The 13,045-nt window shown below is 39.3% G+C and overlaps 1 protein-coding gene across 1 annotated transcript in view; it reads left to right on the plus strand.

The window, feature by feature from the left end:
* Window positions 1-6: 6 nt before the first annotated feature.
* The window catches only part of ntrk3b (neurotrophic tyrosine kinase, receptor, type 3b), a 179,209-nt gene continuing 166,170 nt past the window's right edge, over window positions 7-13,045 (plus strand). The window contains exon 1 of the mRNA XM_042407707.1: window positions 7-264. Within this exon, the coding sequence (XP_042263641.1) occupies window positions 23-264 (242 nt within the window). The 5' untranslated portion in view covers window positions 7-22. The remainder of the gene's footprint in view (window positions 265-13,045) is intronic.

The following is a 13,045-nucleotide window of genomic DNA, read 5'->3' on the forward strand; positions in this document are numbered from 1 at the left end:
TCTACCCCCTTTGCCCGGAGACATGGATCTATGGTTTCATTCGATCCGGATTTGCTGGTGGAGGGTTTTGTTACTGATGAGTGTTTTCCAGGACTATCTGAGCTCCATGCTGGACTGCCCGCCGACCTGCAGCTGCTCTCAAACAGAGATCTATTGCAATAAGTCCGACAACGGCAGGTTTTTCCCTTTACTCGCCCTGCAAGATACTGGGAGCAATGGGACCAGTGTTGACATAGCAGAGTTATTCAAAAACATCACCTCTATGTAAGTAGATGCGGATTATGCCGTGCGTTTTTTCTTTATAAGTAATTGATTACATCCTCAATGAGGCAGTGTCTGTTGCTTTCATTGCACTGATCTGACTTGTTGGTCGATTTATTTTAATTTTTTTATCTTAAGGCTTTTCACTTTTTGCACTTCTATCAGTCTGTTAAGTGGCTTGTATGATAACACCGTCTTTGATTATCCTATGTCTTACGGGTGGTAAATGCGCCTATCCTGTCTCGTGTCCACCCCCTGCACAATAAGTCAAATCCTTTGCAAATCTGGTAGACGTTGCAACCAACAACTTGATATTGAACCTTGCTCTTAAATGTGGGAATTTTTCTTCTTTGTGCGTGTGTGTCTGTGTGTGTCCATAAAGTTGCTCCTCCGCAGCGGCACCGCAGGCCTACATGGCCAAATGACAGAAGGATGTTGCGGAGAACCTCAGATCACCCATTCAGTTGATTCCTGTCCCCAACTGTTCCGACAGATTGTGCTAAATGAAACAGAAAGAAATGGTGCAGTAAGGTCAAACAGTAACACCTCAGCCCGCATCCTTTGAGACCGATACGACCCGACAAACTTTACTATGTCCAGATGATGCATTGCGTGGTGTAAAGGGGGGGTGTTAAAAACGTCACTTGTGGCTTTCTTTTTTCCCTACAGAGATGGACATGTATAGCAGGATGCTTGGGTTTTTATAGCATAAAGGGCTTGCTTAAAACAGAGGAGCTGTGATGACGGCAGACTCTCCAACCCCCTCCTCGCCCACACACCCACACAACCCCAGAAGTACATTTTCATTCTGCATCCTCTCTCTCTCCCTCTCTCTCTCGCTCTCTCTCTCACTAGCATCGATCCTTCCTGCTAACAACATCAAAGGTTTCTTTCTTGAAAAGTCAGAAAAAGCGAAGCTCGGGCCTTAAAATAAGACCTCTGGTCTCGATGAGGCTGATTTGCATATAAAGTAAACATCTCCCGTGAAGCGCTGGAATTCCCCGCACGGCTTCCTCCGCCGTCTTAAGCCACAAAGGACTTTTCCTCCCATCAGCTTTTGGTATCCTGTTTACCCTTTATCCATTCGAGGGAGACAACAACTTATTTGGTGACACGGTTCATCGCTTTCCTGTGCCACTAGAGGGTAGCCTGGTACCCTTTATACACTGGGAGCCAAATGCTCTTTACAACACTGAAGTCATTTACGTGACTGTTTTATGAGAGAGACTTTTCAATCCAGTCAGGCACAGAATAAGCTACAGTTTAAAGTGCAAACAACATCAAAAGCAAAAGTCAGTACGGAGATGATGGGTCAGAGGTCACAGCACACTATTAGTAGTGTGACCCTATGATGACTGTCTGATAAAGATTTCCTCTTTGTGCAACAAATTCCATCCACATATACATTTATCTCTCCTCTTATCCAGTGAGATCCACTGTAAATTTTCTACCTCTTGGATTTTCATTTAAAGTTGCCAAAATTCTGTTTTGTAAGAAGCATAAAGTCATGCTTTGATTGCATTTTTGCCTTTGAGAAAATCCTGATGCCATTGACCCAGGACTAATTGTGCATTTCATGGCCCCGCGCCAGCAAGCTGGTTGTTTTGTTGCTGCTCAGCATGGACAGCAACCTCCACCCAGCACCACCAGCAGCTCAATGACAAAACCTCACAATGTCACATCAGCTTACACATATATACATATATTCATACATTTATACATTCAAACCATACGGAGATGATTTGCATACAATCTGATCGACTACACTTCAGTTTTCAAGATAACAATTATGTAGCTTAAAAGCATACTGTGGCACATAATTAGCAATATTTACAAAAAAATGCAAAACTAAACAATAGACATAGGTTTAAGTATGTATATCTATAAATATATATTGTGGTAATTGCCTTTTAAATGTATAAATGAGCAAGTCTAATAAATAATAGTTGTTCTCTGCTAATTTATTATCTGGTCAGCAAACATGCTCCCTTATAACAATAACCTGTATCCATAGATGTAGAGCAGTCCATGATTGAAGACATATACAATACAAATCGCCCTTGGTCCTCTCTGTAAGGCTTCAGATGTAAGCATTTTTGCTAACAATAAGTCTATTTCAATTATCATGAGGGAAACAGAATGAGATGGGGACAATTTGTGGAGATAGAAGACTAGAGCGAGGGCTCCTAGCAGGAACTGTGGGAGGATTGGCCAGCCAAAGAAATCTGCCAAGTCCAGATAATAGTTTTCCAGTTCTCTCACATTAACGATTCATCGCAAGAGGCATCACTGTTTGAAGTGGATAAGATAAGGCCTTGCTGTGATACTTGAAGAAAAAACAGTTTTCTAAGAGCAACTGAAGCATTTGACAGGTTTGTGTAAGTGCAGCTCTGACTGCAGGTGCAGGTTTGTTTGCAGAATCCAATCAGCGTCTCCACCTCTGGTGATGACGTTTGGCCTCATTTTCTTTTCCTTTTTTTGAACCGTTAAGAGTCTGGTTTGTGAGGAGAGACTGAAGTGTCAGACCAATCTGTTGTAAATTGTTCAATGCTTCCAATATGTTCATCCTCATCTTCTCTACTCTTAAGTACATCCGTCCATTCAACCCTTACCATTGGATATGTATTCACCAGCATACATGCATTCACTCTCTGCAAAGCCTTGAACTATTAAATCAAATTGCGAAGGTGCAAAAGGTACATCTTTGATGGCGATAGTAATAGTCAATCTATAACTTGGCTTTATTTCCAATGGCAATATAGCAATAAAATGGTAATATAGTGTGATATGTTATGTCGACTTGAAACTTGTCTGTAGTCAATTTTTTGTTATTAACATAAAAATTGGAAACTCAGTAGTCCTGGAAGATGATATTGTTTTAAAATCTTGTGCACACAAGATAAAAAAAAAAAAAAAATCTTTAGGGACTTCAAAACACCAGACCAGCCATCAGCCAAATTACAAGAATTACAAGGTCCCCTGTACACTTTCACAGAATGAACAAATGTTACATTTCATAATGTCTGTTCCACTTATATCCACATTCTGTACATCTGACAAAAAATGAGTTTAAGCACAAGTTTACAAGACCCACATTTCCCCAGGAAAGATGCACTTTTTTCATGCACTGTTACTGCTTATATTGATATTATGGTACTTTAAGGTACTGACTATCATGCCCACATAATCGTATGAGGTTTATAGTGTGTCAGTTATATTTAAAGATCCCCTCCAGACCAGACACATTTTAAGACATATAAAATACTCTTATTTGTGTCTGATATGCTTTTTTCTGTTTTGTTCATTAGTTACCTGGTTAAAAAGTCTTAAAATTTCACCTTCACCTTCTCCATCATCAAATCCAGAATATCTGAATGAATATGCAAATATTTTTCATTTTAAAAATGTAGCTGCTGGACACAAGATGTCTGCTATACTGAAAAGTCCAGTGTTTCCATATACTGCAACACTTGTGTTAGTTGCACGTTGGACCGGAATTGGCTTCCAAACTAGTTGTGATGTCACAAAATCATCTCGTATGTACATGTCTTGAAGTCTGATATAACTAAACAAAGAGAAACTCTCTCCCCAAACTCTGCACATACAGTACATATTTCTGCACAGTACTCATCCAAGTGATGTAACAGTAAGGGGGACTTGAAAGATACAATCCATTAGTTAGTTGTAGCGCCCAGTAACACTCAAATTCTCAAATTTCTTGACGCAGTTCATAGCTGACTTACAATAACCTTTCCTACTCAGTAAGATTTTTGATGTCCTATGATGTCATTCAAATGCATATCTTGTTATGTGCAGTGTTTGTTTTTACTATTGCAGTTATTAGGAGACACTATTCCTCTGTGCCTGTGAATATAAAAATCAGGAGTCTTCTATTTGCCTTTGAAAAGAGATGGCTCTTCCCAGAGTGTCATAGTTTTGGCATCTTTAATGTCAACTCTTTCTTCAATCAAAGAGATTGATATGAACTTGTAAAATTGCCATCTGTTTATCCGCAAACAAATTGAGAGTTCCACACTTTAAAACGGTTCACTGCTTATCTCCTTTGCCAAATACGGCTTGAAGTTTATCGTTTAATATCTTTAAAATCTTGATCATCCAGTCTATAAAAGTCTGTCTTCTCATTTCCAAAGACTTAAACTATCCTTTAAAATACAGCATAACTTCACATATATCATGATTAATGTGTTGCTTACAGACGGTGTCACTTTCAGATGTTAGAAATCACAGTTTGGAGTGAGGCTGCAACCCAAATAAAACAACAAAACACAAGCAAAATACAAGTTTCCTGGTTTTATGTCAGTAATGCTGAACCAAAGTCATTTTTTTAAATGTTAAAGGAGTAGCGTTTTGTTACTGACCATGATCTCTGAACGCAATTTCAATTGTACTATGCCATGAAATATAATCATAGAATGGAGGCTGTGATCTAACAGGATAGGGTATGTTGTGAAAAGGAACAAAAGAAAAGTGAAGCCCTCATATCCATCCATCCACCCATCCATCCCCTCTTTTGTGATTGTATATTTCACCTTTCATAACATTCAAGAATTACCTGACAGTTTTGTGTCTATACAAGCTACTCTCCTTCCCTAAAAAGTTGTTAGAGAAGTTTATTTTCCTCTCTTTTCTTTGTCAAATCTTAAAACAGCAGCTCTACTTGAAAGTATTGATCCTTGGACAACTTGAAGTACACATTTGATATGAAACCTGCCAGCTAGCTGATGCTGCCAAAGAAACCTGTTTCATACAGGAATGTTTCCAAGGTCCGCTTAAGTGACTTGTGTGGGCTGTGAGTGTCCCCTGGTTCAGACATTGAGCATTACTGCATTACATAAATTCAGTGTTTTCTCTACCTCTTAAAACTGTGCAGCCCACATACTGTGTGACTGTGGCCAATAGCAACCTCAAACCCAACTCCAAATATCTGCTATATACTGTAGTCCTTGCATAAGGCTTCTGAATGGGAATAGACATTTTTCACAGGAAACATTTTAACATGTCATACAAGGAAAAGCACAAGTGTAATTAATAACATGACTCATGCCTGCATTCTATTTATGTGTGCAGGTTTCAGGGCCTTCATATTGTGCATGTTGGCTCACTGGCTTTGCTTACTGGGAAACCTAATGAAACAGAGCCATTGTTAATGTTATTAGTAACACCTGTGATGTAACTGCAATGATGAGTCAAAATGTGTGTTGTGAAAAAGTTATACAGATATAGTGAATTTTGACAGAATTTCACTAGAATTGCTGTGTCTAGGGTATCAGTTGGGGACAGTGCATGCATACACATATATGTATTGTCTGTATATGAATTTTGGTTTCCATGCAGGTTGTGTTAACACACCTAGCTAGCAAATTAGCTTGTGTGACACACCTTTACCTTTACCTCTCTTCTCCTGACAGGTCATTACTGTTAGTTTGATAGTCTGTTTATGTCTCTAGAATCACGTGGTCTATAAGTTGTGCTGACAATGGTTCTTTGACCATCTTTTTGTATGTTAAGAGCCTCCCTAAATGCCCATGTCTTTCAAACTGCACACTTCCAGTTTTATTATACAGACTTTCTGTTACAAATTTTGAGTCTCAATCACAATCCGACGCATTACAGCATTACTCTTCTAAGAATTTAGAGACATTATACAACTGCCCCAGCTCTGTCTGGACTTTCACAGGGTGTGTAGTAGTCCATGTGATGAGTAAAATGATTGACATGAGCCTCTTTAACGCCTGAATGGAATATATGCTCAAATAAAGGCAAAAGATAGGCTTAATAAATGCAAAAGGCATTACTTTAATTGCATTAAGGATCTTTTTTGCTAAATCTGCTGTAAAATATGTTTATTGCACTGCCTGAGGACCCTGTTTTAAGTAACATTCGTCAGATAAATTGCTGATTTGAGGAGTATTATGGTAGCATTAGAGGAGACATACAGGGTTCTAACAAAACAGAAAATCCAAACAAATTTTCATCATTTTATAGTGTAATCTGGTTTACTTGGTAATAACACACTTGCAGACAGATTTCAGAATAATGATTTGATCCATATGTTTGGGGAAAATAACAGACAGACCTTCCAGGGTTTTCCAGGCCCAGCCATCTTGAACACAGACAGAGGGTTTTGTTCCGCCCCGTAATCTGGGATGTCAGATGGATGTACAGAGTGGTGTATCCCCTTCATCCACATGCATTTACTCACCTTCATTCTCACTGAAACATTCCTACTTTCCCCTCCTCTCTGCAGGTATATTTATTTATTTCACTACCACCTACCTCCTGTTCTTTATCCACTTCTTTGTCTTTGTTCTCTTCTCCGTTTTGATGTCTATGTTTCTGATGCCCGGCTTACCTGTATCTGTTTGTCATCTTGATTTATTTTTCTTTGTCACCTTGATATTTCTCTTTTGTCGTTCCCATTTTATTTCAGTTTTTTCTTTAGGGGTGAGATGTTTTTACAAGCCTGTTGGGGTTTGTGTGTGTGATCTGCAGTTTTCAGCGTGTTTGTATCATTTGAAAGCGCAAATAAATTATACCTAAACCTCACTTACCCTCTGTTAGCTGATCATGAAGAATATAGCTCAGAGCTTTACACCTGTCTGACATCAGCCTGGGTTATCTGCTTTATATCTAAGCAAAAATGAAGCAAAAATCACACTCTGTTATTTTCTTACTACACTACTGCCACTCTCTTATTGTTGGAAACAAGTCTGTTTACTGATTTTTGACCAGGGCTGGGTAATGTTTGAATGTGTTTGATATTAGAGCCCATACAATACCTGAGTTATGATGAGACGAAACAAACAAACAAACAGAAAGGCACCAAGCTATGTAACTAGACACCAGAATCCTTCGTTAGATAACAGAAGTGAATAACTAACATCATGCCATGTCAAATGGTAACTGCATTTACAAAATAGGATGTAGGGATGTGCAGAGAGCCCAGTATTTGTATTTGTATCTGTATTTGTTAAGGCAGCAAAATTATTTGTATTTGTATTCAAATAAAAGTGGAAAGAGGCTTAAAAATCCTGTTTTTGTTTTTATTACGCTTTTAATTTTAGAAAATTAAAATGTTACAATAAGTGTTCATGAATAAACTACCTTACGAAGGAGGTCCCCACAGCGGATCTTGAACCAGAGTCTCCCAGATCATAGACAACTGTGCTGACTAGTGAGCTAAAACTTCAGTCATCACCTCATTGCCAGCAGAACTCTACGTATTTATACACCAAAAACACAGAGACAGCACACCGTGTAGGGTGTAGGGAAGAACTTCAAAGGTGATTCTTTCTTTGTGCTTTTCATTTATTGCCTATTTTTTACAACCTACCTTTGTGGAGAGGAGAAGGGGAATAACAGGTTATGGAGAGTCCCTTGGAAGCACTTCGCTTGTGTCAGTAGTTCAACTTTATCTCTGGGGAACACCCCAAACTGCAGGCATGATGTCCAAATTAGGAAGGTTGATGTGACGCCCCTTGTTGAGACCTGCTGATAGATGTAACAGCAGAGCAGAGGAGAGAGGCTGAGATAGCGATGTTACCGATCTATGCGCTGGTATTTTTTTTCTTCCTGAAAGCAAATAATTTTAAAAATATTTGTGTGATACAAATATTAGCAAAAAACCTAATATTTGTGGTTTGCCAAATAATATATTTGTATTCAGGCCCACCCCTATCTGGTAGCCTACTGGTTAAGATGCATGCCACTTAACTGCAACATCGGCAGTTTGAATCTGACAGTGGGCTTTTGTTGCATGTCACCCCCCATCTCTCTCTCCCTTCATCCCCACTTTTAAAAAATAAAAATAAAAATAACGTATTTGTATTTGGGCACACCCCTAATAGGATGCTAACAATGTTAGCTAAGTAATTTTAGCATTATCCCTCAACAACCGGTTGTTTTTACAAGATAGTTTGGTCAATATTGAGATCATTGACTCTGGAAGCATCATGCATTTATTGAACTTGTGAAACAGAATGTGGCACAATAATCATTTTATCTCAATTATCTTGTTTTCATAATCGTTGGAAGCCAATATGGCAATTGAAAATAAAATTTGATCCATCGCTGAGCTCTACAACAATCACACATCAGACATTACTTCTCAATTCAAGCCAGCATGCTGACTGATTTGGAAATTAAAAACATTAGAAACAAAAACTTTCCAGAACTGTTACGCACTTTATGTCTTTGTGGAGCTGAATCTCTGATGATCTCCGGTCAGCACAGAGCTGCTGCTGAAAGGTGGAGCTGATCAAGCAGCTGTGTTTACCAGAGTAATTGAACCAGCTATCAGCCTCACACGGTCCTGGCTTGAATATCCCATCCTGAACATCATCATATCACAAATAAAAAAAACCTCCTGTCTAAAATGAGCCTGCACACAACCGTGTTCTTCCGTCAGAGGCAGCAGTGTATGGAGAGCCATTTCATTCGAAACCCCACCCAAACCGCACACCACCTATGCAGTTACCAGACACCATCCATCCAGTCATCCTGCACTGCCACCCAGTGGATATCGCGCACGCCACCCAGCTGGGTAGTGCAGCGACCCAATTTGATGTTGCACGCTATAGCTATAGCTACCTACTACTTCCTACTTCTACCTACTTCCGTTTTTTTCTTCTTCTTTAGATTAGGTAGACTAGACACTACAATGACGTGTTGCTGCCCTCTACTGATTCATATTGATGTTCCTTTTGACAGTAATTTATATTTTGTTATATCGTTCAATACTATACACATATTCCATCAGCTTCTTCATTTTAGTCCAGTTATTCAGGTTGGGTAAACTGTGCAGAGTAAAAACTGTTTCTCCAGCTGCTCTCAGGTCTCTGAACAACTTTGTCCTTTGAAGTGAGTAATTCTTGCACTGGATGAGGATATGTCTCACTGTCTCTGAGTTGCCACACTCACATTTGCCATCCGGGTGTTTCCCAATCAGAGCTAGCCCACTCCTAAGCCCTCAATGCCCAAGCCTCAACCTGATTATGACAACTGAATCTTTTCTTTTGCAGGTAAAATTGCTTTTTGCTTTTTCCACTGTTTTCTGTATTGTTAAGTAAGACCTCCCCTTATTTTCTTTTTCCCATGTACTCTGCCATGTTTCTTTGACTTTTATTTTTTATGATTTTATGTTTATGAGTTTATGACTGAAGTGCATTCTGATAGTCCATATTATAGGGCAATTTCTACTCTATCCTCACGAGCAGCGTTCTTTGCCAAGTAATCTGCTATTTCCCTGCCTTGTGAATTCTGTATAATGTATAATGTTCTTTATAATTTTAGAAAAGGTTACTGAAAAGCAACTTGTTCAAATACTGGAATCGCACAGGGTGTTTGATTTTCTGGGACTGCCTTGGAGTGGTGCTCCTCTTGTCTCACAGATAGGTCTTTGTCAGTCTCTGTAGGTAAATTAGTTTCAGACACTGCAGCTTTGTCATGTGGCATCCCCCAGGGATCAGTCATGGGACCCATTTTATTCTCCATATACATGCTGCCACTACAACAGATTATCAGTAGTTTTAACAACATCTCCTGCCACTTGTATGCTGATGACATCCAGTTGTATTTTAATTTAAACCTGATGAGCTTCATAAACTCTCTGTGCTGAACAACTGTTTAAATTATGTTTAAATGTTTAAATTGCAATTAGGAATTGGATGGCAAATCAATTTCTGCTGTTAAATGCAGATAAAACTGAAGTTTTGATTTTTGGTCTTGATAATTTTCACTCATCAATCAGGCAAAGTCTTGGTGCCTTATCCTCATCTTCTCAGTCTTCTCTGCGTAATCTTGGTGTTATTTTTGACCAATCCATGAGTTTTTAAACTCACATTAAGATGACTGACTCGATCATGTTTCTTTCACCGAAGAAACATAGCCAAACTCAGGTCTGTTGAGTCAAGAAATTAAATGGAGATGCTAATAAATGCTTTTATCTCATCATGTTTGGACTACTGTAATTCTCTTTTTATCTGCCTTAATAAATCTTCTGTACTCCGCTTACAAACCATCCAAGATGCTGCTGCTAGGCTCTCAACACTACTCAACAGATGGTCACATATTACAACTATTTTAACCTCACTGCACTGGCTTCATGTTAATTTTAGAATTCATTTTAAAATTTTGGTGTTCACTTATAGAGCCCTACATGGCCAGGCTCCACAGTATATTGCGGACCTTCTGCACCCCCACACCACAAGCTGAGCTCTTAGGTCCTCCACCCAGGGTTTTCTAAGTACTTAGACTCAGGGAGATCGTGCTTTCCAGTCGGCAGGCCCTAAGCTTTGGAATAGTCTCCCAATAAGCTTGAGGTCCTTGGACACTGTGGGTTTTTTTAAAAAGCAACTAAAAACCCATCTGTTCAGACAAGCATTTGGGTAGCATGTGGTATTTTATGTTTTAATTTGTCTCTTATCTCTGTTCCCCTTGTATATTTTATATGGTGTCTTTGTTTTATTTATTTGATTTAATTGTATTTGATTTTATTTCTTTGATTGCAAAGCACTTTGTGACTGGTGTCTGTGAAAGGTGCTATATAAATAAATTTTGCTTGATGGCTAATGTTTGATAAATCTCTGTCAATGTATCAGGTCTGGACTTGGATTTGATTTCTCTTACTGTAGTTAAAGCTGCTGCTGAATCACTGCATATGACTGAGTTGTCTGGTTTATTGTCCTCTCCCCACCAAAGTGCCCATAATATTGCCAGCATCTCTGCTGTGAATACTGACATCTGATCTGAAATTCGATGTCCGTTCTGAATTCTTAATTCAGGAATGGTTCCTCCAAATGCACTTTCCCACTCTATGGATACTTTGATCCATCTGTATAAATCTGTAAATATGAACTCCATTCTTGTTTCAGATGAGACTTAACTTCCTTGACCATATCTCCTGATTTCTTTCTTTTGTCAGTGTTGAGTATGCATAGATCAGGTTCTGGGATTAGCCATGATGGTACAACTGACCAACAGACTGGAGGGCATACATTAATATTAATAATACCAACTTCCTCTGCCTTAGATTTTAGCTTATTTCCAAAGTTTGCTTTGGTTTTTCTCACTCTACTTCCACTTGAGGTGATTGAATTTCTGTCCAATCGGCACTATCCAGCTGGGTAGCGTGCACTGTCACCTGGGTGGTGTGCAATGTCCAATTGGGTTGATCTGAACTGTTGACTGGGTCACATGTGATGTCCACTTGGTGGCAGTGCAGTATGACTGGATAGGTGGTGTCTGGTAACTGGAAAGGTTGTATGCATGAAAGTTTTGAATGAAATGGCTTTCCATAGTAGTAAAGTCTGTCTCTTCACTTGTCCAAAAACTAGCTGCTGCTTTTCCTGCTAGGAAGCTCCATGTCCTGACCGGCTGGAATTTGTTTGACCTTCACAAACACAATTGCTCACAATGATGAAAAATGGAAAAAATGCAAAACAAAACTAGCGAAAAAAATACAAATTCACTAAATGACGACTGCTTAGACTCATCAGTACCTATTACTACACAGTGTACTGCAGCTGGGACAGGGAGAGCAACTCCCTTATGTGACGTAATATGACACGTTGAAAAAAAAGCTTGTTTTAAGGACGCTGCTCAAAATACTAACTTTTCTGTCTGAATTTCTGCCTTTACGTCTCATTAAACCAAAACTAAACAAAAATCATACATTAACCTTTACAGGATAGTTTTCATGATACATAAACTGTAAAGCCAGTAAGAAATTTAACCTGGAAGAGCTCTTTAAAAGGAAATGTCTTCAGGGGCTGCAGTACTTACTAATGCAGGATAGATGCAACAAGGAAGAGGTTTTTGATGGCTGCTACCGTGGTTTAATAAGAGCTATTTAGATTAATCAATTAATTATTGGCCTGTCTTAGGCTATAAATATGCATATGACTTTGAAATGAAGCAGTTTGCTTTTGGGGTGCAGATGATCTTGACAACCTTCAAAACCCTCACTGCATCTCCATTCTCTTGCTTAGTCAGTGTCATCACTACTAATGTCATCTAACCACTCAGGACAGAGTTGCTAACACACGTCCTACCAGTTGGTCCTTACCATACAGACCCCCTGCTGCCTCCGCATTGCGAGGCTCACCTCAGGCAGTGCACGACGGGCTCCTCTGTTATAAGCATATCATCAAGTTTGCATGAGCCTGTCTTTGTGGAAAGTAGGTCATGGCTGCCATCTGAGAATTAGGAGGAGAGAGCGGCGCTTCGTTCAGATCCTTCTGCATGCAGGGATGCTGTGAGAAGTCCCGGCCATGTGACTGACCCAGCTTCTCCCACGCCCCCACCACCTCAACTCCTGCATCTGCAGGCAGCCCTCGCGCCTTAAAGATGCATACTAATGAAGCACCTTCCCCCCCTTTAACAATCAAAAGATGCATTGAGGATCGAGGGGTGAAAAATACTGAAGGCTCTGCTGTTTCAGCCAGGATTAGAAAAACCCTTTAAAGCCTTGCAGTGGCATTCCAGGGGCTTTCTGTTGACATTTAGTTGAGCTTCTGCTTTTATACAGAAGATTATGAGTCAGTGTTGCTACTGTGTGCAACAGTTTATCATGTCGAATTTTGGAGATTGAAGGGAGCAGAAAAAATCATGTATCTACCCATTTAAACTGAAATTTGTTCCATGGTTGCATGACAAACATAAAATAAACCTGACTGAAATGTTTCCCTTGTGCATAGTCAATCAATTTACATCTATTTACATGCATTGCTTTTTTTTTTGTAATTCCTCGCTAGTAAGCAACAGT

The sequence above is a fragment of the Thunnus maccoyii genome, chromosome 1 (assembly GCF_910596095.1).
Source record: "Thunnus maccoyii chromosome 1, fThuMac1.1, whole genome shotgun sequence".
NCBI classification, from domain to species: Eukaryota; Metazoa; Chordata; class Actinopteri; order Scombriformes; family Scombridae; genus Thunnus; species Thunnus maccoyii.